We start from the raw sequence: 27,934 nt of genomic DNA, 5'->3' as shown, positions 1-27,934 counted from the left end.
TCCATAAGACGCACTTTTTTTCCCCCAAAGGTGGGGGGAAAATGTATGTGCGTCTTATGGAGCGAATATAAAAAAAAAACCAAACAAAAATCTAACAAACACCCCCCCCCCCCCCGATTCCCCCAAGACCTGCCGAATTAATTTCCTGCAACCCCCCACCCTCCTGACCCCCCCAAGACCTGCCAAACGTCCCTGGTGGTCCAGCGGGGGTCCAGGAGCGGTCCGGGAACGATCTCCTGCGCGTGAGCCGTCGGCTGCCAGTAAACAAAATGGCGCCGACGGCCCTATGCCCTCACTATGTCACTGAGACCGACCGCTGCTATTGGTCGGTCTCAGTGACATAGTGAGGGCATAGGGCCGTCGGCGCCATTTTGTTTACTGGCAGCCGACGGCCCTATGCCCTCACTATGTCACTGAGACCGACCAATAGCAGCGATCGGTCTCAGTGACATAGTGAGGGCATAGGGCCGTCGGCTGCCAGTAAACAAAATGGCGCCGACGGCCCTATGCCCTCACTATGTCACTGAGACCGACCAATAGCAGCGGTCGGTCTCAGTGACATAGTGAGGGCATAGGGCCGTCGGCTGCCAGTAAACAAAATGGCGCCGACGGCCCTATGCCCTCACTATGTCACTGAGACCGACCAATAGCAGCGGTCGGTCTCAGTGACATAGTGAGGGCATAGGGCCGTCGGCGCCATTTTGTTTACTGGCAGCCGACGGCTCACGCCCAGGAGATCGTTCCCGGACCGCTCCTGGACCCCCGCTGGACCACCAGGGACGTTTGGCAGGTCTTGGGGGGGTCAGGAGGGTGGGGGGTTGCAGGAAATTAATTCGGCAGGTCTTGGGGGGGTCAGGGGGGTGGAGGTTGTTAATTTAAAGGGATGGGGGGGGGGTTTTTGGGGGTTCCCACAGAAAGAAAAATTTTCTGATCTGGGGAGTGGACCGAAATGGCCCTCCCCAGACCCGAAAACAAAATGGGGAGAAAAAAAAAACTATGCACTCCCCTAATTTGCTCCATAAGACGCCCAGACGCAGAGCCGGTTTAGCACAATTTTTTTTTTTTTTAATTTTCCCCCTCTGAATCCTAGGTGCGTCTTATGGTCAGGTGCGTCTTATGGAGCGAAAAATACGGTAGATCTCTTTCTTGGGTTGTAGCACCTAATATGGAACCCAACATTGTGTAATTATAGCATGGGTTATTTTTCCCTATATGCATCACCTTGCACTTATCCACATTAAATTTCATCTGCCATTTGGATGTCCAATTTTCCAGTCTCACAAGGTCTTCCTGCAATTTATCACAATCTGCTTGTGATTTAACTACTCTGAACAATTTTGTGTCATCTGCAAATTTGATTATCTCACTCGTCGTATTTCTTTCCAGATCATTTATAAATATATTGAAAAGCAAGGGTCCCAATACAGATCCCTGAGGCACTCCACTGTCCACTCCCTTCCACTGAGAAAATTGTCCATTTAATCCTACTCTCTGTTTCCTGTCTTTTAGCCAGTTTGCAATCCACGAAAGGACATCGCCACCTATCCCATGACTTTTTACTTTTCCTAGAAGCCTCTCATGAGGAACTTTGTCAAACGCCTTCTGAAAATCCAAGTATACTATATCTACCGGTTCACCTTTATCCACATGTTTATTAACTCCTTCAAAAAAGTGAAGCAGATTTGTGAGGCAAGACTTGCCCTGGGTAAAGCCATGCTGACTTTGTTCCATTAAACCATGTCTTTCTATATGTTCTGTGATTCTGATGTTTAGAACACTTTCCACTATTTTTCCTGGCACTGAAGTCAGGCTAACTGGTCTGTAGTTTCCCGGATCGCCCCTGGAGCCCTTTTTAAATATTGGGGTTACATTTGCTATCCTCCAGTCTTCAGGTACAATGGATGATTTTAATGATAAGTTACAAATTTTTATTAACAGGTCTGAAAATTCATTTTTTAGTTCCTTCAGAACTCTGGGGTGTATACCATCCGGTCCGGGTGATTTACTACTCTTCAGTTTGTCAATCAGGCCTACCACATCTTCTAGGTTCACCGTGATTTGATTCAGTCCATCTGAATCATTACCCATGAAAACCTTCTCCATTACGGGTACCTCCCCAACATCCTCTTCAGTAAACACCGAAGCAAAGAAATCATTTAATCTTTCCGCGATGGCCTTATCTTCTCTAAGTGCCCCTTTAACCCCTCGATCATCTAACAGATACAGGAGGTAAGATCCTGTGCCTCCCTGCTTGTTGACATACCACATTGCTACTTGGTTGTCTGTTTGAATCAGGACAATTTTGTTGGACAGCTGATCTCTGAAAGCCCACAGAAGGGTGGGGAGCCCCTCTACATGAGCTCCCCACACTAAAGTGGAATCATCCATGGTTAGGACAATTTGTGCAGAGGGGTTTGGAAAGATACTCCCTGCTCCAAATTCGAGAGAACATGCCAACAGGACAAACTGCATCTCCGGAGAAATGGAGAGATTCAGATGTGGGCCTGGAGGTTCTGGGTGGCCTAGCACCACTGCGATTTCAGGGTCCATTGTGCTCTTTGCATGTGTATGCAAACTAAGGGAGTAACAAGGATGGTTATGGCCATGTGGCCCAACAGTCTCAACATGTGCCGAGCTGACACCTGCTGGCTCTGTTGAATCACTGCCGTTATGGACGCCAAGGTGACTGCCCTCGATCGCAGCAGGAAGGCTTTTGCCTGAGCCGTGTTTAGCAGGGCTCCTATGACAACCAATCAAAGTGATGGGCTGAAATGGGACTTTAGGTAGTTGATGACGAACCCTAGTGTCTCCAACACCCTGCCCCTGCCAGAGAGGCACTCTTGACCAGCCAGTCATCCAAGTAAGGGAAAACATGCGTTCCCATTCTGCGGAGATTCACCCCCACCACGGCTAGGCATTTTGTAAAGACACGTGGGGACAATGCTAGCCCAAACGGCAACACTCTGAACTGGAAGTGCTGTTTTCCCACCACAAATCGGAGATACTTCCTGTGACCTGGGAAGATCTCAATGTGAGAGTACGTGTCCTTTAAAAGGGAGCATAGCCAGTCTCCTTTTTGCAGGAAGGGAATAAGGGTACCCAGGAAAACCATCCTGAACTTTTCTTTTTTTAGAAACTTGTTCAAGGCCCTCAGGTCTAGGATGGGATGGGTTCCCTCTGTTCTCTTTGGAGTCAGGAAGTACTGGGAGTAGATTTCCTGCCTTCTTTGCCTTGTTGGGACAGGTTCAACCACTCTGGTCATTAAGAGGAAGGAGAGCTCCCTTAACAGTACCTCCCGATGCACTATTGGTCCCCAAAATGGGCACGGAGGAGAATTTGGAGGGAGACACAATAGGTTCAATTGGTACCCTTTATGGACGATGAACAGAACCCACTGGTCCAAGGTTATACTGGGCCACTGACTTGCAAAGAACTATAGCCTGCCACCGACTGGGGGTTCAGTGTCTCAGGTACAGGCGGCTGGCTCATGCTCCCTATGATCCGGTCATAACTCTATCCCAGGATTTGGCTGGAGCTTGGGAGCTTGCTACTACCTGGGATGGCCGCGAGAGCTCACCCTCTGCGAACGGGAGCGATGGGCTGGAGGATAGTACTTCCTCTGGCGGTAGAAAGACCTCCTCTGACCCTGCCTTCCAGACCTCCTGGCTTAGGAGGGCGGGTCTGAAGTGCTGGTGGAGAGATGCTTGAGGGTCTTCTGGTGATCCCGCAACTGGGCAACTGCGTCCCTCACCTTATCTCCGAAGAGATTCTCTCCTGTACACGGCAGGTCAGAAAGTCTTTCCTATACCTCTGGTCGGAGATTCGAGGCCTGCAGCCATGCCATTCTGTGGCGCCGATTCCCACTGCAGAGACTCTCACTGCCATCTCGAAAACATCGTAGGTTGACTGAACTTTGTGTTTTCCACACTCCAGGCCCTGACGCACCAGTGATAAGAAGGTTTCTTGCTGCCGTTGAGGCAGCCACTTGGCTGCCTCCTGCACCTGCTTCCAGAGGTTGCACAATTATTGGTTCATGTAGAGCTGGTAGGAGGCAATGAGGGCAAAAGCTCTATGATCCTTCCCCAGGGGCACCAAATCATGGGTCTGAGAGCGCTTGGCCCTCTTGAGAGCGGATCTGACCACTAACGATTTGTGTGATAGCTGAAGCTTTTCGAATCTGGTAGCCTGTTGGGTGAGGTAAACTTCATCCACCTTCCAGTTTATGGGAGGTACTGTGAGGGAGTGCTCCCAGATCCTCAGCAGGAACTTCTTAAAGATCTTGTGCACCGGGACCGCCATGATCTCTTTAGGAGCCTCCACGAACTGGAGGATTTCCAGCATCTTTTACCTGATGTCCTGCTCCGTAAACTGAAATGGGATGGCCTCAGCCAACGCCCTCACAAAACCTGCGATGGGGAGGTCTTCCGGCAGAGACCTCCTTCATTCCGAGGATATGGGTCTGAGTCATCCTCCCAGGGGTCATAAGGGGCCTCATCCTCATTGTAATCCACAGGGGATGGGGCCCTAGGTGCTTGGCTTTGTCCAGAGGGATCAGCATGGTGGCACTGGAGCCGGCCCCGGCAAAGCTGGATGGGAGGGGGGGGGGGGGGTTGCAGACCTTGGTGCTCCTGCTGGCCTCAATGGAACTTCCTCTTTGGTGGAACTGGCAATGAGCACCGGATTGGTCAGGGGAAGCATCGGTGCCCTGACAGGCATCAATGGCCATTCGGGAACCGAAGCCAACTGGGTCGGTAACATACCAATAAGCACATTGAGCCTTTCCAGCAGCAGTTTCAGCAGGGAGCGCATGGGTATTGGCACCATTGGTGCTACCAGCTTGATGCCCCACAGGGCCCACTCGACCACCAGCTGGAGTCTACGCTCTAACTATTCTTCGAAAGTTGTTAATGCCAAAACCGATGGGAGGCAGGAGGGGTGGCTAGATCTTCCTCGGAGCCCCGAGGTGGATAGGCAACTGACATCAGGACCGGTGGAGACAGACCTGGACACTCGGCATCAAAGGAGGATGGCACTCCTCACCGCGAGGTCGCTTTGGGGGGCATCATGGCATGCACCGGTGCCATCCCGAGCCCGACACCATGAATCAAAGGTGACTGTGCCAATGCTTCCTTGGCTTACCTCGCGGCTCGGCCCGGTCTTTCCCTGGTGCCGAGGTCGATGATGATGAACCCGACAACCTCAACCTGGAAGAGACTGACAGGGGCAAGTCCCTGGTGCCCCCTATCCGCTGGCGGCATCAAGGGGACCGATGGCCTAACTGATGTCAATGGCTCGGTGTCTCAGTGTGGCTCCAATGTCCTTTGGTGCCAATGCCAATGTCGATGACTCAGACTTTCTTGACCTAAAGAGCTTCTCCATCTTGTGAAGTTGACTGCAATGCCCCTTCGGGGTCATCTGGTTGCACAAGTGGCAACCTTGGATGTCATGTGATGCCCCCAGGCAGAGGATACACACATCGTGTGGGTCCGTGATGAAAATTGTCCTCTGGCACTGGGGGCATCGACAGAAACCAGATGAGGCCATGCTGATACAAACACAAGGGGAAAAAACGGCAGGCGATGATGGCGGGCGACCGACACCAGTGGGCACCGAGGCACCGCCACCACGGGGGAAATGGAAGTGAAAATAAACTTACAGAACTGCCGAGAAACCTGACTGAGAGGCTAAGGGGAACCGAAGAGGGATCCACATCGAAGAAAACATGCAAAAAAACCCCAAAAGTTATTGGTGGAAAAGTTTTCCAAGACAATTTGAAAAGAAAAGCCAGGAGCTCACTTCACTGCAAGGTGAAAGCTCCATGGAAAAAAAGAGACTGAAGAGGGACCTGGCGTGGACGCATGGTATAGGGCATGCTGGGCATGCTCAATGTGCCTAGTTAAAGTTCCAGAAACTTTGAATAAGTTTTTCAATGATGAGGATTACCATCCTGCTTGTTCTAGGAGAAAGTCCACTGACACACATAAAACCCAATTTTCCATTTTTTTTTAAATTTATTATTTTTATATACCAACATTCATCTCAATTGAGATATCACACCGGTTTACATTCAGGTACTTTAGGTATTTCTCTATCCCCAGAGGGCTTACAATCTAAGTTTTTGTACCTGAGGCAATGTAGGGTAAAGTGACTTGCCCAAGGTCACAAGGAATGACAGTGGGACTTGAACCTTGGTCTCCTGGTTCATAGTCCACTGCTCTAACCACTAGGCTATTCCTCCTCCCTTTTGAAAATTACTCCCAGCAATTGGTCACTTTAAGTACAAAGGACAGTCTCTCTGCCTTTGCACCTCAAGAATTCTGCCTTCAGCAGCACTACAGAACAAACTTTCATCCTGGCATCAGCTATAAATAGAGAGATGATAATGCATATATGAAATATTTATATGGAAGTGGATAAACAAGTATGACAATAGCAGACTATGCACCACAGTTCTCTGTTTATACTTTACATGCATCAGTATCATGATCACAGTGATAGGGTTCTAATGAGGTTACATAGAAGGGCCCATACTGACGAAGGGCAGGATGTACAAGAGAGGGGATGGAAGGATGGGAGAGGGTTAAATTTGTTGTCCACGGGAAAAACGCTTAGTACATCTGAGCCTTTTAGACTGATAACAGTGGGAAGAGCCGAGTAGAAAAAGCTTTCAAAACGTTTAAAAGGCCACTCACTTCATACTGACAGTGCTGGAGGAAAGGGGTTGTAACCAGTGCCATATTCCTCAGATGATTCTCTGTTTTAAGGATCACATCTTAAGAGTTAAACTGAAGGGTTGTGCTCTCCAGTGTGTTAGTACAGCCAGAAGTACAAGCAGGGTCTCTTCTCCATTTGATCACAGGTATTTAGACCGCTCAGCCACCACTCCAGAGCCTCGAAGCCCCGCGGGATCCCTGAGATTACAGCCGCTGGTCGCACTCCGATTCTCAGCGTTTCTCATCTGCCCATTAAGGCGGTTTCCACCCATCTGTCGCGATTCTGTTTATTTCCCAGCATGCCGAACCTGGCCAGCATTGCAGACTGCCTTTCTGGCTCAGATTCCCTTTGTCTTCCCGAGTCTCTCGCTCCACATGCCCCGCACCTTGTTGCTAGGAGACAGGACGCCGAGCGACGCCGCTGCACTGCGGCAAGCGGAGAGCCCAGGGCGGCCCTGCCTTAGCGAACTGTGAGACCCGGCCGTGCGAACGCTGCTAGCCGATTGGTCCAGCCGAGTCACCGAAGGCGGGCCTCCCGACCCGCGAGCCCAGGGATTGGCTAGCGCTGTTTGGCAGCGCCGCTAGGGGGTTGGTTGTCGCTTCGCTGCTGAGCTTGGGGGACCTAGCTCTGGGGTCGCGCGAAGGCCGGCGATCGCAAATGCGCCCTTCCGGGGTTACGTTTCGTGACTCAGAGGGCTGGAGCCGGGGGATAAGCACCGAGGTTGCTGGTGCTGCTATCACTGCAAACCGGAGTCACAGCTGGAGGATCCCGAGCGGGGATCTGGAGGGGGAGGGCGGCCCGGCTTCCTCCAAAGAACGGGAGGAGCAGCAGGTCTGCAGGTGCAACGGCATTTGTCTCTGCATTGGATGGTTACCAAAGTGAGTGGCTGTGGGATAGGGCTATTTAATTTACAGTATTTATTTTTTTGCTTGTTGTCCAATACGTCTTTTCCATTGTTCATTTGTCTTACAAGAAAATGCCTGTCATTTGCGACAAGTAGAGAATTAATTGAATTTAGCAGTACTTCAGTTTTTGCCTCTTCCCAGGGTGTGTCCCTTTGAGTTGTATTCTTCGTGCTCTGCATAGAACTCAGCTTTACATACAATTTGAGTTATTTAATTTCATGCTAGTGATGTATTATTATTGTTTTAATTATCACCGCCCCCGCCATCACTAATTATTAGCATAATAGGTCATGTTATATAGGTGATCAGTTTTAGCAATCCTTCTCAAGTTTGCTGGTCATTTGCCTATTTATTAATGTAAACTGGAGTCCAGCTTACTTTTCATGCTCACTACTGGATTTCTATCATGGGTGGTGCTGAAGCCTGAGGCTCGCGTGGCCATTAGCTAATAAAAATTGTTGACCAAACCAGTTTATGGTCTTCACTGGACTTCTGCCACACGGAGGGATGGGTGTGGGGGGACTCTACAATTTTCTCCTGTTCCTTTGAGCTTTCAGCTCATTGAAAACCAAAGTTGATATTAGCACCATTTGCAACCACCCAAGAATTCTTTTTCACATATTTTATATCTCTTCCCAACTTACTTTAGTCTGGTCCAGTGGCGTAGCCAGAATTGATTTTTTAGGTGGGCACAAGGTTAACATGGGTTGGCTGTAGGCATGCAGGTCTGAGACCTACTAGTTGTTTTCTTATTGATAAATAATGCCATATACTGCACCCTAGAATGGCTTTCTAAGTAATTTGCAACAGCCATTATGCATCATGTGTGAAACTTTAAAACATTTTAACTCAATTATTTCAAGCACTTACCAGCATTAAAAATTCCTTATTAATCAGAATTTCTTTTATATTTATTGCACAAGTATAGAAAATAATCAGATCCAATCATGTAATAAAACATAAATTAATGTATTCTTTCATGAACCATCTTTGCAGAAAACCAGAAATCTTCATAAATGCAATAAAATATAATTAATCATCAGAACAGGTGCAGCGCAGAGCTAGGGCAATTCACATTACAACTAACATGAAAAAAAAAATTCAAATTCTGGTGTCACCTCAGCAAAAAATAACCCTCCACTGCTATTTTGTGAAGTAACACAAACTCTTGCAAAGAAAGAAGCATCTGGAACCTTGCCATACAGTCACAGCAATGACTCTCAGGATTCAAATAACACCAACCTTATGAAAAAGCAGCAATGCAAATACTACACCAGGCCCTAGAACATTAATACATCACCTACGGGAATAACAGAACAAGCTGGACTACTACTACAGAGAAACTACACGCTAGCAGAAATACTGCATTTCAGTCACACACACAGGCAAAACAGAGACCGATCTTTACCTAATATAGAAATAAGAGACCACAAATTAGAAACAGAAACATGCAGATAAAACCAAAATAAAAAGCCTGAGAAACTAAAGTCTCTGAACAGTGAAATTCTGAAGAAAGAGCATATCTAACATCTCAAAATAATTTTTTTTTTTTACCTTTGTTGTCTGATCTTTGTATTTTTCTAATCAGCTGGTCCTGGTCTCTTTTTCCTATTTTTTCCCATTGTCGCTCATTTCCTAATTCCTTTTCAGTGTCTGTCTTCTACTCTGTCTTCTTCCCTTCCACACACACACATACACACTTTCTCTCACAGACTACCTCACACACTCAGGCTCTCACTCTCATATGTTCTCCACCCCCCCCCCCCCCTTCACAGACTACCTCACACACACTCAGGCTCTCACTCTCATATGTTCTCCAACCCCCCCCCCCCCCTTCACAGACTACCTCACACACTCAGGCTCTCACTCTCATATGTTCTCCACCCCCCCCCTTCACAGACTACCTCACACACTCAGGCTCTCACTCTCATGTTCTCCACACCCCCCCCCCCCCCCACACACAAGCTCACATTATCTGCAGACACACATACAAGATCTCACTTTATCACCCCTCCGTAGGCTTACATTCTTATGCACACACAGACGCACATCCAGGCACCCATTCTCACCCACACACTCAAACCCAGACTTATCATTCTCACCCACAAACTGATGCTCCCATTCACACCCACACATCCACATATTCAAGCTCCCATTCACACCCACACATACACATATTCAAGCTCCCATTCACACCCACACATACACACATTCAAGCTCCCATTCTCACCCATTCTCCCATTCTCACCCACTCACAAACCCAGGCTCCCATTCTCACCCACCCACAAACCCAGGCTCCCATTCTCACCCACCCACAAACCCAGGCTCCCATTCTCACCTACATATTCAAGCTTCCATTCTCACACACACACACACACACAAACCCAGGCTTCTATTCTCACCCACACATACATACATTCAAGCTCCCATGCTCACACACACACACACACACACACACATACACACACACACCCATTCTCACCCACACATACAAGCTCCCATTCTCACCCACACATACACACATTCAAGCTCCAATTCACACCCACTCACAAACCCAGTCTCCCATTCTCACCCATATATACACACATTCAAGCTCCCATTCTCACCCAGTCTCTCATTCTCACCCACTCACAAACCCAGTCTCCCATTCTCACCCATATATACACACATTCAAGCTCCCATTCTCACCCACACATACGCACATTCAAGCTTCCATTCTCACCCACACACAAACCCAGGCTTCTATTCTCACCCACACATACATACATTCAAGCTCCCATGCTCACACACACACACACACACACACCCCCCAGGCTCCCATTCTCACTCAAACATACACATTCAAGACCGTGCACAGCTTCCACTTCCTCCCCCTCCCAAGCAGGGAGATCAGTTGGCCTCTTCTGCTGCCACCGGCCTCCTGATATCTTTGGGCCGTACGGCCCACCGATCTTCCTGCTTTGGGGGGAGGAAGTGGAAGCTTTGTGCAGTGCTTCTGCTCCTTTCCCCCCGCAAAATAGGAAGATCGGTGGGCCAGACGGCCATAGGATTGCTTCCCCATGTTGCTGTGCAAATGCACGGAATGGCACGCTGACCCTGGGTCCTCCTCTTCGCTGCACGAAGATGGGATTTCGCGACGGCCTTGCAGGTCCGGTGCTCCACTTCCGGTTCCAATTAGCTGCCCACCCATAGCTACACCACTGGTCTGGTCATTATAGTGACAATCTTAGGCTGGGGCTATGAATGGATGTCCTTCCAGAATCCTGCTGTCATGAGCCTTGAATCCAGCTATTTGGACTCACCATTTCACAATGACTGGGATTTCTTCCTCAACAGGAGTTATGAATGCTGCCAGCATAGCATCCCCATTTCTGGTTGAGCAGGGAAGTGGAACACCTGACTCAGAAATCTAACCCAGGTTCTCTGCTTAACAGTGCCTCTGACCTACCAGGGACTCATCAGGCTAACCCTCCCCCAAACTGTTGATATATGGAAATGCATAGGTAAGAGTCTTTTTACAGAAACTAAAATGAATTTAGTTTTAGTAAAAAAAAAAAAAAAAGTTTGTAATCAAATAGGGTTATTGTGTGTGTGTGTGTGTTTTTTTTTTTTAATTGGTTTTTAATACTCTTGGTTGGGCCAGGGCCCAGACAGCTTTGTGATAAGAATATGTACAATATGGTGGGGGGAATGGACTAATGCCCTGTTGAGATTGGGTGGCAGGGCATTACTCCATTCCCCACCCCTCAGTATTGGACAAGTTCTTAATCCCAGGTAGAGGCCAGCAACTGCTCCTGACTCAGACCTTATGTGTGATTTTAGCTTGCCAAAAGATTGCGAATCAATTTCTAATTAATTAGAATCTTTAGAAACTATCATGGAGTGGAGGAGTAGCCTAGTGGTTAGAGCAGCGGGCTATGAACCAGGGAAACTACGATTCAAATCCCACTGCCGCTCCTTGTGACCTTGGGCAAGTCACTTTACCCTCCTTGGCCTCAGGTACAAACTCAGAATGTAAGCCCCTTGGGGATAGGGAAATATCTCCAGTACCTGAATGTAATCTGCTTTGAGGTGTCAAAAAGCAGAATATAAAAAGAAAAAATAATGATGCCTGAAAATCTGAACTTAGAGATGTGGGTTTCTGGGTTTCAAGGGTTGTTGTTATTTATGTACTGGTAAATGTTTTATATATAGTCATTCCATGTAGGAATCACTAGTTCATAACAGCTTACAAATAAAACATATAAAATATAATGTGTGTTACAAGATGGAAAACATTCATAGAAACAGTGGAAATAGAACGGAAGATATCAAAGATGAAGACAGAGCAGGATTAAAGGGAATTGCAAGGGGGAGGTTATTGTACAAGAAATATAAAGGTTATCTGAGTCATAGGGAACTGAGTGTTGAAGTCAAGTGGAAGGCATTTTTGAATAGGCAAGTTTTTAAATCACTTTTGAATTTCTTTTTATCTGTTAATGTTTGAAGCTCTTCTGGCATAGAATTCCAAAGTTTGGGGCCAGCAATTGAGATCACTTTATCTCTAGTTAGCATTAGGTAAAAGTCTCTTAAGTTCGGGATTTCGAGGAGGCCTTTATTCCGTGATCAGAGGATTTGCAGGGGGGTTGTGGGGTTTAAAAGTTATTCCTAGTAGATCGTTGTTGTTCAGGTTGATGTTGTTGAATATTATTGTTAGAACTTTATAATGAATTCTTGACTGTACAGGAAACCAATGCATAGCCATCAGTATTGGGGGTGATGTCAAATTTTCTTGCTCTAGACAACAGCTGCGGCATTTTGCAGAAGTTACCAGATTTATTAGAATGGGGGAGCAGGGTACCTTAAAGCAGTGATTCCCAACCTTTTTTATGTCATGGCACACCTGGCACAGGGTTCAATTCATCATGGCAACCATCACCATCTTTTCCCGCTCCCCCCCTCACTTCTGGCATCATCCCTTTCCCTTTCCCTCCACATCCCCTGGTATCATCCCCTTCTTTTTCCTTTCCACTGGCCTCATCATCTTCCCTCTCCCTCTATCTTTCTGGCATTATTTCCACCATTCTTTCCCTATCCTGATCCCTCCACCCTTCTGGCATCGCCACCACCACTTTCCTTCTCCCTCCACCCATTTGGCATTGTCACCACCTTCTCTTCTCTCTCCCTCCAACCTTCTGACATCATCATCATCATCACCTCCTCTTCTCTCATAGAAACATAGAAATGACGGTAGAAGAAGACCAAACGGCCCATCCAGTCTGCCCAGCAAGCTTTCACACTTTTTTTTCTCATACTTATCTGTTACTCTTGGCTCTTAGTAACCTTTTTTATTCTATTTCCCTTCCAGGAACGTGATCGCTCTAGCGTGTCCCGATGATACATTTACCCAGTCAATATTGGGGTAATTGAAGTCTCCCATTATTACTGCACTACCAATTTGGTTAGCTTCCCTAATTTCCCTTAGTATTTCACTGTCCGTCTCATCTTGACCAGGTAGACGGTAGTATACTCCTATCACTATAGTCTTCCCCGACACAAGGGATTTCTACCCATAAAGATTCAATTGTGCATTTAGTCTCGTGCAGGATGTTTATCCTGTTGGACTCTATGCCATCCCGGACATAAAGCGCCACACCTCCTCCCGAGTGCTCCTCTCTGTCATTGCGATATAATTTGTACCCCGGTATAGCACTGTCCCATTGGTTGTCCTCCTTCCACCATGTCTCTGAGATGCCAGTTAAGTCTATGTCATCATTCACTGCTAAAATATCAATCGATGAGCACCAAATCAATTTAAGAAGGATTATTACAATAATCAAGAAATAGCCCAAAGCAAATCCTTCGTGTTACGTGTATGACTTCTCTAAAATAAGATTCCTTAATTCTCAAAAATAGAGTATAATAGTTCAAACGTTGTGAGGCAAAAAATATTTATGGAAGGAGAGGAACGTTTCATATACAATGATCATGAATCCCCAACAGGGTGATATTGACTCTCAATTTAATCATCAACGAACCTCCTCCAACCAAAGTGTGTAGTGAATGTGCAAACGTTTTTTCAAAAATAAATTTTTCTATATATATCTTTTAAAACATTAATCATTTCACTTGTTTATAAAGGTGAAGTGAATCACTCCAAAATTCCAAATATTTTTTTTAAAAATTTTTTTTCGAATAAACACTCCTCGCAGCTTGATGACTGATCCCAATGAAGGGTATAAAGCAATGCTTTCAAGACAACCTAGATCGGCATGCTAAACGGACTCTGAAGGCTTAAAAAAGCTCATGCAACATCCCGACTTATCTGGTGGTTGTGTGCAACCACCAGATAAGTCGGGATGTTGCATGAGCTTTTTTAAGCCTTCAGAGTCCGTTTAGCATGCCGATCTAGGTTGTCTTGAAAGCATTGCTTTATACCCTTCATTGGGATCAGTCATCAAGCTGCGAGGAGTGTTTATTCGAAAAAAAATTTTTAAAAAAAATATTTGGAATTTTGGAGTGATTCACTTCACCTTTATAAACAAGTGAAATGATTAATGTTTTAAAAGATATATATAGAAAAATTTATTTTTGAAAAAACGTTTGCACATTCACTACACACTTTGGTTGGAGGAGGTTCGTTGATGATTAAATTGAGAGTCAATATCACCCTGTTGGGGATTCATGATCATTGTATATGAAACGTTCCTCTCCTTCCATAAATATTTTTTGCCTCACAACGTTTGAACTATTATACTCTATTTTTGAGAATTAAGGAATCTTATTTTAGAGAAGTCATACACGTAACACGAAGGATTTGCTTTGGGCTATTTCTTGATCATTCACTGCTATACATTCTAATTCTCCCATCTTACTTCTTAGACTTCTGGCATTAGCATACAAACATTTCAAAGTGTGTTTTTTGTTTGTATTTTCATTCTGCTTTTTAATTGATAGGGATAAGTTAGAATTTTTTTAGCTCAGGTGAGTTTTTAGTTACAGGCACTTGGACTACTTTTCTTATTATTGGAACCTCACTGTTGGGATGCCCTAATTCTAATGCATCATTAGTATCCTTTGAAGATACCTCTCTCCGAACCATGCACTGCTGAGTGACTGTCTGCTTTCCCCTTTGTTCTAGTTTAAAAGCTGCTCTATCGCCTTTTTAAAGGTTACAGCCAGCAGTCTGGTTCCACCCTGGTTAAGGTGGACCCCATCCCTTCGGAAGAGACTCCCTCTTCCCCAAAAGGTTCCCCAGTTCCTAACAAAACTGAATTCCTCTTCCTTGCACCATCGTCTTATCCACACATTGAGACTCCGGAGCTCTGCCTGTCTCTGGTGACCTGCGCATGGAACAGGGAGCATTTCAGAGAATGCTACCCTGGAGGCTCTGGATTTAAGATTTCTACCTAAGAGCCTAAATTTGGCTTCCAGAACCTCCCTCCCACATTTTCCTATGTCGTTGGTGCCTACATGTATCACGACAGCCGGCTTCTCCCCAGCACTGTCTAAAATCCTATCTAGGTGACGCGTGAGGTCCGCCACCTTCGCACCAGGAAGGCATGTTACCAGGCGATCCTCACGCCCACCAGCCACCCAGCTGTCTACATTCCTAATAATCGAATCACCAACTATGATGACCGACCTAACCCTTCCTTCCTGGGCAGTAGGCCTTGGGGAGATATCCTCGGTACGAAAGGACAGTGCATCACCTGGAGAGCAGGTCCTTGCTACAGGATCTTTTCCTGCTACACCAGGTTGATGCTCTCCAATCATGAGACCTTCTTCCTCCAAGGCAGCACCAGGGCTGCCAGTCTGAAATTGGGACTTGGCTACTATGTCCCTGAAGGTCTCATCTATATACCTCTCTGTCTGCCTCAGCTCCTCCAGGTCTGCCACTCTAGCCTCCAGAGATCGGACTCGTTCTCTGAGAGCCAGGAGCTCTTTGCATCGCATGCACATGTACAACTTCTTACCAGTGGGTAAAAAATCATACATGTGACACTCGATGCAAAAGACTGGGAAGCCCCCCTCTTGCTGCTAGACTGCTGCCTTCATCTCAATTTTGATCAGTTCCTAGTTAAGTTTTAGGTTGCTGTGGGAGTAGGAATGTGTCTAATTAACATCCTTTAAATGTGTTAGTGAATTCGCTATATGTCTGGTAGTGGCCTTCAGGGGTCTGATCAAACTCTCAATAAAGTTTTTGTTGTTTGTTTTTTTTGTTTGTTTTTTTTTGTGAAAATGGCACCTGCCTATAAATTAAAGGATGAGCTAGGGATGGGAGGGTTGGGAAATCCAAACAGTCTAACTTCAGTTAGTCAGCCAGAGTGACTCACTACTCTCTTGATTAACAAATGTTGGTACTTATTCAAACCAAATCACACTACCTCAACACCTTTCCAAGTGAGTAACTGAACTGAACTTTTCAACCTTTTTACTTAGGTATTCACTGCGCCTAGCTTACTTCTAGCTTCTGGCTACGTTTTGTGTTTTTTTTTTTTTGTGTGTTTTTGTGTGTTTTTTTTAAATACAAACACTCAGTTCTGCTTACTAGCTGCCTTACAGACTTTTAAAAATAAACACACTACCTACTGCTTACTAGCTTCCTTTTGACTGACTAGTTAAAAATACAAACAGTCTAACTTGTTTATTCACTGCCTTACTGACTATTAAAAGCACAAACACACTAAATAATATTCCCAAATAGTTAACTTTGCCCCAATACTTTTAAAAAAGACAATGTCCCAAGCAAAAACTTACTGATTCCTTTCAGCCACCAGCAAGGTGATTCTCTCCTCTCAGTGCTCCCACTGGAATGTGGGTTACTGAGCTCTTCCCTTGAATATATAATGTGCTTCTAAGGTAAATTAGTGTAATACAATCCCTTTGGAGATTTACACTTCAGTTAGTTTTCCTGAGTGACTCACTGCTGTTCTAATTAACAAAGAATGGTACCTAATCAAATAAAAAACACAACCAGAGTGTTTTCTAGGGATGATTTAAGAGGAAGCAGAATCTGTACGTCATCAGCATATATGTAGTAGGTTAGATCTCTATTGGAAAGTAGCTTGCAGAGGCTAAAAGGCTGAGTCCAAAAGTTTGATTACTATACGATGAAGCCTAGTATGAAAATCATTCATATAAAAGGCATCCTGTTGATTGTGTGAGTGAATAGAGGGCACTATTGGTACTTATATTTATGTATTGTATGTGCACCATATAGAAGGGTGTACGTGATAAAGAGGTTGATTGATATTTATAGGAGGACCATGCGAGACTGGAAGACTGGGCATCTAAATGGCAGATGAAATTTAATGTGGAAAGTGAAAAGTGATGCATATAGGGAAAAATAACCCATGCTGAAGTTATACAATTTTAGGTTCCATATTTAGGGGTTACCACCCAGGAAAAAGATCTAGGCATCATAGTGGATAATGCATTAAAATCTTCAGTTAAGTGTGCTGCGGTGGTCCAAAAACCAAACAGTATGTTAGGAATTATTAGGAAATGGATGTTGAATAAAACACAGAATGTCATAATGCCTCTGTATTGTTCCATGGTGAGACCACATCTCAAAAAAAGATTTAATTGCACTGGAGAAGGTACAGAGAAGGGTGACCAAAATGATAAGGGGGATGGTACGGCTCCCCTATGAGAAAAAGCTAAAGAGGTTAGGGCTTTTCAGCTTGGATAAGAGATGGCTGAGGGGGGGATATGATAGCGGTCTACAAAATCATGAAAGGACTTGAATGGGTAAATGTGAATCAGTTATTTAGTCTTTCAGATAATAATACAAGGACTAGGGGGCACTCCATGAAGTTAGCAAGTAGCACATTTTAAAACAAATTGTAGAAAATTATTTTTCACTCAATGCACAATTAAGCTCTGGAATTCATTACCAGAGGATATGGTTAAGGCAGTTAGTGTAGCTCCATTTAAAAAGAAGGTTTGGATAAGTTCCTGGAGGAGAAGTCCATAAATTGCTATTAATCAAGTCAACTTAGGTAATAGCCACTGCTTATTACCAGCTTCAGTAACATGGGATCTGTTTAATGTTTGGGTACTTGCTAGATACATGTAACCTGGATTTGCCACTGTTGGAAACAGGATGCTGGACTTGATGGATCCTCAGTCTAACCCAATATGGTGACTTCTTATCAAGAATATAGTTTGGATATGTTTACCAAGGGATTTATTAATAAAATCTTCTCACCTGTATCAAACTGTGGATGCTATAACTTGTGTGTACATGTTATGTCAAATCATTTTCATTTGAATTGTTTTTGAAGTAAGGAAGATCCTTAGGTTGCTACTTCCCACAGTCACCGAGATGAGGGCAAAGCCACAGCTCAGAGACCCTACTGGTGGATAGATGATGCCTCAGAGTACCTCATGCAAATCAAGACCCTCACAAGTGTAAGAACATAAGAACATAAGAAAATGCCATACTGGGTCAGACCAAGGGTCCATCAAGCCCAGCATCCTGTTTCCAACAGTGGCCAATCCAGGCCATAAGAACCTGGCAAGTACCCAAAAACTAAGTCTATTCCATGTAACCATTGCTAATGGCAGTGGCTATTCTCTAAGTGAACCTAATAGCAGGTAATGGACTTCTCCTCCAAGAACTTATCCAATCCTTTTTTAGCTGTGTTTAAAAAAGGATTGGATAAGTTCTTGGAGGAGAAGTCCATTACCTGCTATTAGGTTCACTTAGAGAATAGCCACTGCCATTAGCAATGGTTACATGGAATAGACTTAGTTTTTGGGTACTTGCCAGGTTCTTATGGCCTGGATTGGCCACTGTTGGAAACAGGATGCTGGGCTTGATGGACCCTTGGTCTGACCCAGTATGGCATTTTCTTATGTTCTTATGTTCTTACACTTGTGAGGGTCTTGATTTGCATGAGGTACTCTGAGGCATCATCTATCCACCAGTAGGGTCTCTGAGCTGTGGCTTTGCCCTCATCTCGGTGACTGTGGGAAGTAGCAACCTGTATAGAGGACCCAAGATAAGCAGTTGTTCATAATAGTAGAAATAGGAAGAATACCTGTACCTATAGGCCAGTTATGATGATTTGTGTGACAGATAAATCAATGGAACCTCTACTGAAGGAGAGGGTAGTGGAATATCTTAAATCCAGTTACAGGATCCGGAGAAGCACAGTTTTACCAGAGGAAGATTTAGGTCAAACAAATTGGATCAATTTCTTTGCAAAAGGTTAGATTGAGTTGAGCGCTAAATGTGGTTATTTGGATTTTAACAAGGCTTTTGACACTGTTCCACATAAGAGGCTCATAATAAGCTAAACAGCGTTGGGATGCCTCCTAAGGTGATAAACTATTTTAGGAACTAGTTTAGCAATAGACAGTGAAGGTTAGTAGTAGATTACTTTTTTCCTTGGAGTAAACAGAGATGATAAAGGTTATTTTGCTGTTCTTAATTTCTCATTTATTTATAATTTTATGTTCTGTTTGCTTTTATACCTTGTACACCATTTTGAACAGCTTTTTTTTTTTGAGCTGGGAAGGCGGGCCCTGGATCCTCCCGGGAGTGTGTAATGGAGGCTGGTGCTACCTACTGCAGGGACAGGTGAGGGAAGTAAGGTGGGTCTTGGGCTGGCTCTGGCACTTCCAGGCTGCGGCCCCTGTGGCGGGATCATGAGGGCATTGACCTAGGCTATAAGGTGGTGGCGGCTGCTTCTCCCCCCCCCCCCTGCGCTTCACACTGCCTCTCTGCTGCCACTGTGTCTGCCCCAGCGCTGCACCCTCCCGTCTCCTGCTCCTTTTTGCTAAGGATGGAAAGACGAACTGCTGTAAATTCAATAGTTTAAACAGTTCCTTTACTCAATGATATTGATATCTCTAGAGTTAAAAAAAAAAAAAGGGGAGTGGAGCAGCTCAGAGATCAGGAGTGGGTCCAGTTCTACCCACTCCTAATATTATAACACCCAGTTGTTGTTTGCCGGTGGCAGTGTGGTGGACTATGCAGCAGGAGGAGCAGAGGATGCAGTAGCTGGCAGGGAGCACGGGCTCCTGCTTATTGTGGAGGAAGGCAAACCTGCTGCCGCACGGAGGTGATGACGAAGGACTGGTGTGGCTTTCAGGGAGGGCAGGGCAGAAGCTGCAGCAGGGTTAGCTGCTGATGTGCAGGAGGGAGGAAGGCATGGGAGAGGAGAGGGGGAGCGGTTTGCACCACATTTTTTAAAATATACTTTAATTTGGTATAATTGTAATAAAAATACAGATAAAGACTTGCAAAGTCTATTTGTTACTATCATAATACTATTTTGATGGTTTTTGGTTTTTTTTTTATCTACCACAATAAAGGGGGAGGACAGAAAAAAGGGAAGCATTAATCAAGAAAAGAAGAGACACATTGAGTGGTAACAAAGTGAACCTAAAGTCCAAAAGATCGCCATAATATTAGACTGTAATGAAGAGGCACTGGGAGGTCTCTTAGCATCCAGAAAGGATTTTAGCTGGGATGGATTAAAAAAAAAAAAGCCCATAATCAAATTTTACAAAACATTTACATGGATATCTTAAGAAAAAGGTAGCACCTACATCCAAAGTACCTTGTTGCTGGCCTAAGAAGGGTTTTTGAATTTTTCTTCTCCTTTAATGAGAGATTATGATGAGTGATTTACTCAAGAAAGATTTTTTTGAAGTATTATTTATTTCAGATGAAGTTTATCTTGCGATATCTAAATGTTTCAATCTTCCGATTCAGAAAAGATCTAATCTTTCCTCTGATAAATCGCCTGAAGTAGTAGACTCGGATGATTTATGCAATGTGCCTGCACAGGGAAAGGCAATAATGTTTGTGCCGGTCATTGATGAGACCTCCTCTGGAGTATTTCTTTAATGCAGCCTTTTATTGTTTTCAGCAGTGATGGAAACAAAGATGGAAGAAAACATGTATCTTTTTTTGATGATCTAAAATCTTTCAAAATTAATCATGCTCTTTCTCCAGCCCTGGTGCATGCTATACAAGCACTGGAAATGAGGCATGCATATTACTGATGTACTGTAAATGTGTGTAAGCTTTCTATTTCTGTAGAGGGATAATGCTGCTACTATTAATCTCAATTTTCTATCATCTAAAAGCAAAAACAAGTGGTCAGGCCCCATATCAGTTCATGCCTTGTATTTGGCCCTGTCAGCTCCTTTGTTTTTTTCCAGCTCAGTTGGAACTGGAACCTGCTGGGACTGCAGTGCCATGAGCCTTTGCTCACAGGTACCTCTGGTCTTAGCCTCCATTTTTACCCTCCCTTCCCCCTCTTTCTCTCTGACCCAACCATTGTCGTCAACATACTTCAGCCAGGAGTCACAGGTAGTCGCTACCTCTAGATCTCTGTATGTCTGTTCCAAGTATCAACCATTCCTCCCCCAATGGCTGTGAATGCTACCTCTGCAGCATCCCCAGCCCTGGCTAGCCCATAGAGCAGAAGCCAGACGTGGAAATCAAAGCCAGCTCCCCCGCAAGGCCGCATACAACACTGCTGCCAGACCTCCATGTTTTCTAAAACTCAAGCTGTTCTGTCTAATACAGGAGGCAAATGTTGTTGTTCTAAACGTACGTTAATGCCAACAATGTGAGCTTGAAAGTAACACAACATATGGGATTCTGTTTAGAAAGTTAAATTTGATGACAGCAATGTTCAGAATATGAAATAGCATAGTACTACTAAGCCAGATCTGAAATGCAGCAATTCACATGTACTGTTTTGATGTGTGTAAACTAGAGCTTTAATGCTATTAGTGCATTCATCATTAAAGCAAGTGGGCATGCATCTATGTAATTATTTTTCTTTTCCAGTTTCTACTGCCATAAAAATGAGTCGTGGCTGTTCGGAAAACAATAATTTTCCTTATGATAATAATCAATTGGTCTTGGACATGATTCTCTACTCTTTGCTTGGCATACCTCAACCCATCAACTGGGATACTGTTGCAAGGCTTGTACCAGGCTTTACATCTAAAGAGGTAATTGTTTCTGTATCTGATCATTAAACCTGCATTAATGAAGTAGGGTGTTTGTTTAATTCAGGGGTCGGGAACCCATGGCTCGTGAGCCAGATATGGCTCTTTTGAGGGCTGCATCTGGCTCGCAGACAGTCGCCACACTTTCCCGCTGACCCAGCTGCTCCCCGGTCCTCCTCCGCCCGGGCTTAAAATGCTGTCAGCCCGGGCGAAACGCGGCAGGACAGCTGGAGTCAGCGGCACCGGCGTGCTCTCTTCTTCCCTCCCCCCCCCCGTGGCCCGGAAGAGGAAGTGGAGAGTATCGGGTGCGTGCGCGGCAAGAAGAGGCCACGCTAGTGCGCTCGGCATCGGCCCGAAGAAAAGAAGACTGCAGCGCAGCTCGGAGGAAAATGAAGAGGTTCAACCGCGGCCGATGGGACTCCGCCTCCGCGAGGGCTGAAAATGAAGAGGTTAGCGTTGGGAGGAGGCTGCTGCTGCCGCGAGTTCCCGGGGTGGGGGAGAGAGAGAGTGATCATTCACTCTCTCTCTCCCCCACCCCGGGAACTCGCGGCAGCAGCAGCCTCCTCCCAACGCTAACCTCTTCATTTTCAGCGGAGGCGGAGTCCCATCGGCCGCGGTTGAAGCTCTTCATTTTCCTCCGAGCCGCGCTGCAGTCTTCTTTTCTTCGGGCCGATGCCGAGCGCACTAGCGTGGCCTCTTCTTGCCGCGCAGGCACCCGATACTCTTCACATCCTCTTCCGGGCCGCGAGGGGGGGCCTGTGTGTGTGTGTGTGAGTGAGTGAGTGAGAGATTGCATGTATGTGAATGATTGAGAGCCTGTACATGTGAAAGAGAGTATGTCTGTGATTGAGAGCCTGCCTGTGAGAGAGAGAGAGCATGAATGTAAGTTTACCATTGGGAACTTGTATGTGTAAGTTTGTGATTGAAAACCTGTTTGTGTGAAAGAGTATGTGTGTATGATTGAGATCCTTTGTGTGTGAGAGAAATCATGTGTATGTATGATTAAGAGCCTGTGTGTATAAGTAAGAGAGAGAGCATGTGTGCCTGTGTGTGATTGAGAGCTGGTTTAGGTGATGGAGCATGTGAGTATGTGATTGAGAGCCTGTGTTTAAATGAGAGAGAGAGACCATGTGTGTCTGTGTGTGTGATTGAGAGCTGATTTAGGTGAGGGAGCATGTGAGTATGTGATTGAGAGCCTGTGTGTAAATGAGAGAAAGAGAGGACATGTTTGTAAGCATGTGAATGAGAGTCTGTGTGTGAGAGAAAAAGACAGCATGTATTTATGTGATTGAAAGCCTGTGTGTGTGTGTAAGCGTGAAAAGATAGACAGCATGTGTGTAAATGTGTAATTAAGAGCCTATATAAGTGAGAGAGAAAAAACATGTGTATATGTGAGTACTGAGAGCATGTGTGTATAGGTGTGTCATTGAGAGCCAGTGTGAGAGAGAGCACTGGTATGTGACTGAGAGAGGAGAAAGTTCCAAGCAAACCACCCCACCTCCTGCTAATTCAGAACAATCTCAGGACACCTGGATATCAAACGTTCCCAGGTATGCAGAGCAAAACAATTTTTGTATCCTTATTATTTTTCATTACTGGGTCTTTGTGTCTGCTATTTTGAAATATTTTGTTGGTATCTGGAAATGTTTTATATGAGTTTTTAATTATTGGATATTCAACTCATCAGCTGTTTCAAAATATGTTCTTTTTGTTAGTACAGTTTTACTGCTGATGATTTTATATTTCTTGATTTGTTTTATAAGGATGTGTGATGTTTCTTTTTTCCTTTGTTACACTGCATACAGAGACTCTGGCTTGTTGCAGTTTCCAATTCAGTTTTTGTCTGCATGCTTCTTGTTACGCGTTTTGGTCTTTTTATTCTAAGTTAGGTGAGGGACAGCACGTGATTCAGGTGAGGTTTTCTGCTGGCGTGTAGTTTCTGTGTAGGACTCTATAGCAGCCTGACTTGGTCCGTTTTCCTAATAGGAAATGTATTGGTGTCTTAAGGCCTGGTGTAATATTTTCAGAGACTTATTGTACTTTAAAAGTGTGATCTTACATAAAATGCACACATTTACTTGTATTTAGTTTTAAACATATTGTATGGCTCTCATGGAATTTCATTTTAAAATATGTGGCGTTTATGGCTCTCTCAGCCAAAAAGGTTCCTGACCCCTGGTTTAATTAGTTATTTTTTAAGAGACCATTGCTGTAGTTGGTGAACAAGAAGGCAACAGAAAGTTAGTCCCCAGAATTTTTGAGCAAAAATACCTTTCTGTTCAATGTTTTCCCTTGAGTTCTAGCAATATATCATTGGCGCCCAGATTTTCCTTGCTGTTCCCGGCAGAGAGCAAGTAGGGTTGAAATCAAATTTTAAAAATTTCTGGAATCTGTTGTTTATCTTGATTGATCTTTCTTCTTCTTTCCTCGCCCCTCCTCTCTCCTTAAAAGAAAACTATTGAATGAATAGTTGTGTCTCCTGGGGGTTAATATTTAAGAAACTAAAGAAAATGCCTGGACTCCATCCTCTGTAATGCAGAATGGCGACTTGGGGGCATAAGACGCCGAGCCTTTCCGAACTCCCGCACCTGAATCATTCTTCTCGGAAGCATCCTCCCCTTTCTTGAGTGACATGATCTATGTAGTAGAATTTGGACTGCTTGAAAATGTGTTTTATTCTTTTTCTTTTATTTAAAAATAGATCTTTCTGGTTTTGTTTGGTGCTGATAAAAAAGAGGTGGAAATTCAGCTTTCCTTATTATGTTTTCTAGTTAATTGGTTTCCAGGTAGATGGACTGCCTCGTGATCCCACAGGCAGCTAGGAGAAGCTGCATTTTTTGAATATTGCGTTACACAAAATGCTGAATTCATGCATGCATTGTTTATCAGATGATAGTTGTGCAACTGAGGTAAGGAACAAGCCCAATGGGTGGAAACCTCAAAAACTCCAAGTTCTCAGCAGCTTAGCTACTGATTCTTTTATAGCACTCAATAACTTTGATTGCTGCTGTCACTTTGAGAAAGCCTTGCTCCCTTAATAATGCTGCTTATCATATTTGTGGTGCTACTGGATGTAGGCAGCGTCGTACAGTGGTGATAAGTATTTAGGTGCATTAAGTCCTTGCCCCAAAGAGCTTACAATCTAAGGGACCGATGCAATATCTGAGCGCAGAAAATGGGCGCTTAGTGTTGAGTGCCTGTTTTCCTAGCATGCGCCCAGCCTCCTCTCCTGGGCTCCTGATCCAAGATTTTAATTAGGGGTCACGCCAAAAAGGAAGCGCTAGGGAAGCTTTGTATGTCCCTAGCGCTTCCTCAGCATCGGGCGCACAAGAGAGGTGGCTGTTAAGCGGGTTGAGAAAACGAACGCTCAATCTCCGAGCATCCGTTTTCTCCCGCTACGGTTTTCTCCCGCTACACGAGATACACAGCCCAGGCCATGTATCTTGTAAGTGTCTATTGGGCATCCAGAATTCTTTTTCAAACTTTTTTTTTTAAAACTATATCTGCTTTATTTGGTTCCTCCTCCTTAGTATTGCTACAATACTATTAGGATGAATCACAGAAAGCAGGAGTTTTCTTTTTTCAATGCACCCTTGAGTGTGGCATACCTTTACACCAGCTCTGGGCTGGCGTGACATTTGCCGTGTTGCAATGGGCGCATTGACCTCGCGGGAAATTTTTTGCCTCATGGGGATTAGCTAACAGCCTCATTTACATGGAATGAGTGCTCTTAGCTACGCGGTGATTTGGACAGGCATTTTGGACATGATCCTTCCCGTATTGCATCGGGGGTTATGAACGCGCTTCCAATTGCATGTTAAACCGTGCGCTAGCTGCTGCAAACGCTATTGCATCGGCCCCTTTGTGGGTGCTTGAGGCAATGGGAGATAAAGAGACTTGCCCAAGGTCAGAAGGCATATCAGTGGGAGAAAGATTGTAACCCTGGCTTTTCTAGTTCTCAGCCCATTGCTCTCACTCCTAGCTCACTCGTCCTGCTGTGGGCTACGGTTCTTCAAGCTTTCTGTGCCTCAATTTATCCAATTGCAGTCTATTAGCCCGTTGCAAACAGGATGGTACAATGCTGCCATGTTCAGTTATTAGCTTATAGTATTCTGTTGGGCCTGTTTTTTGAAACCATACTATTAGGATTGTGTGAAAAGGTAAGGGTATATGTTTGTAGCTTCAGAAAGTCCACTCACAAACAGGTCCTATAATTCATGAGAGCAATGTAGATGGTTGATTTCAGACTGGAAGAATGTTTGCTGGCCTGGATAGGCTCTAAACTAAAGAGGGGGCAATTCCTTCTTAAGAATTTACTATGTATGTAGAACTGGTTGTGTGCTCATAGATTCTAACCTTCGTGAGTGGATTTTCAAAAGGTTTAACCAGCTAACTTTGGGATTAGCCGCTTATACCTAATCAGTTGAAAAATTTTCCCTTTTGACTAGCTAAATGCGCGAGGCACATACATTTAGTTGGTTAAAAAGAAGTTGGGCCAGAGGTTTGATTAGGTCAGAGGATGGAATTTAGCCTATTAGCGCTGATTTTCCTCTAATGAATCTGAGCAGAAAAGCAGCAGGCCTAAATCTGTCCAGCTAGGTTTAGGTGAATTTTCAGCTGAAAAGCCTAGCTGGTTAGGTTTGATTACCCAGTTACGTTTCCCACTCACTGGGTTTTTGAAAATGGATTTGTGTGTGTCTTATACATACAGGGGCAGATTTTAATAGCCCTGCGCGCCGAGCCTATTTTGCATAGGCCCGGCGACGCACGCAATCCCCGGGACGCGCGTATGTCCCGGGCTTGAAAAAAGGAGCGGGCGGGGGGTCCTGGGGCGGGGCCGGAGCCTCCAGGCACAGCGGCCATTTGCTGCTGTGCCGGGATCGTGGGCTGGCCATCGGCTGGCGCACGCAACCTATGCCTGCCCGGAGGCAGGTGCAACTTATAGGATAAAGGTAAGGGGGGGGGGTTAGGTAGGGGAAGGGAGGGGAAGGTCAGAGGGTGCGGAAGGAAAGTTCCCTTCGAGGCTGCTCCGATTTCGGAGCGGCCTCGGAACGGAGGAAGGCTGTGCGACTCGGCGTGCACAAGTTGCACAATTGTGCACCCCCTTGCGCACGCCGACCCTGGATTTTATAATATGCGCGCAGCTGCCTCTTAAACTCCGGCCCACAGTGTGTGTATGTATGTATGTATGTATGTGTGCATAGATAAACAGAGATTGGTTTCTAGCACACAACCAGGTATATGGAAAGCAGCTTTTCAGCTAGAAAGGAGTGAATAACTCTTTTTGGTGTTCTGTACATTTCCATTTTTGACAGTGTGCCAAAAGATTTGATGAGTTGAAAAGCAGTGGAACTTCACCTGTTGACAACCAGTATAATCCATTAATGGCCACCAGTGGGAGTCCTATTGAGTCCTTAGCAAAATATATCAAATCATCACTGCAGGAAACCCAGGGAGAGTTTGAACAGACTCCAGTTGGGCAGAATTCAATTTCCGTAACAGGTAGCTCATATTTATTTTCTTGTCTTAGGTGTGTTGCCTTGTTTAAAAATCTAACTTGAATCCTTTTATGATTTGTAATTGCTAATATTTACCTAATATGAGGAGGAGCTCTGGGTCTATTGAGGGAGCTTCAGATGTTTTCACTCCTATTGCTAGTCCAGAGTTCTCCCAGTTTCTTCAAGATGATACTATAATGTCTAGAGCTGCCTTCATATTTCATTTGTCTTAGACGCTGATAGAGATTTAGTATTTCAACAGTATTTTAAGTATAAGGATTTGTTGTTCTGTCGTTTAAAAAAAAAAAAGACATTTTCCCAGATATCTCTCAGGAGGCAAAGGCAAAAAGGAAATCTTTTTTTAGATTTAAAGCAACAGGTTTTGTTTTTAGGGAATTTTTTTTTCTAAATTTCCCCTGTAAATGTTTGATAATGTCCAGGAAAATACATTTAAGGACCCAGTTCATTTGCAGTCCTTTATAGAAAAATCTGGATGATTTTTTGTCTAATTAAGGTGGAGAGGCATAATTCCCATTTTATTTTATGGCAGTATAAGTTTCCCCCAGGTAATATGGACTTAATAATTTAACCTTTGTTCTTTTTTGAGGTGTATTTCCCTTTATTTTTGTTTCTTATATTCTTTGGTTTTGTATCATGTAAATGTTTTTTGTTTTTTTTAATTCTATATTTCTTGATTTTCACATTTCAAATATACAGAAAACAATAATTCAACACTTCCATATTAGGAAAACAAATCATCCTATTTTTCAAAAAATACAATCCAAACATTGTATATCTGAAATTAAAAAAATATAGGGTAATAATCCAACTAAGAAGAATACTAGAGGCTAAAAG

General features: G+C 44.6%; 2 protein-coding genes across 3 annotated transcripts in view; one reads left to right on the top strand and one right to left on the bottom strand.

Annotated features, from left to right (window-relative positions):
* Positions 1-7,054, bottom strand: part of LOC115087047 (interaptin-like) — a 179,879-nt gene extending 172,825 nt beyond the window's left edge. The window contains exon 1 of the transcript XR_003855412.1: positions 6,693-7,054. The gene's annotated coding sequence lies outside the window, so the exon portion shown is untranslated. The remainder of the gene's footprint in view (positions 1-6,692) is intronic.
* A 270-nt stretch (positions 7,055-7,324) lies between these two features.
* The window catches only part of KIAA1841 (KIAA1841 ortholog), a 201,206-nt gene continuing 180,596 nt past the window's right edge, over positions 7,325-27,934 (top strand). For both annotated transcript variants that reach the window (XM_029593704.1, XM_029593703.1), the window contains exons 1-3: positions 7,325-7,592; positions 21,418-21,584; positions 26,897-27,083. In XM_029593704.1, coding sequence (XP_029449564.1) covers positions 21,435-21,584; positions 26,897-27,083 — 337 coding nt within the window. In that variant the 5' untranslated portion in view covers positions 7,325-7,592; positions 21,418-21,434. The remainder of the gene's footprint in view (positions 7,593-21,417; positions 21,585-26,896; positions 27,084-27,934) is intronic.

The sequence above is a fragment of the Rhinatrema bivittatum genome, chromosome 3 (assembly GCF_901001135.1).
Source record: "Rhinatrema bivittatum chromosome 3, aRhiBiv1.1, whole genome shotgun sequence".
Lineage (NCBI taxonomy): Eukaryota > Metazoa > Chordata > Amphibia > Gymnophiona > Rhinatrematidae > Rhinatrema > Rhinatrema bivittatum.
This window is presented reverse-complemented; position numbering and strand designations above follow the sequence as displayed.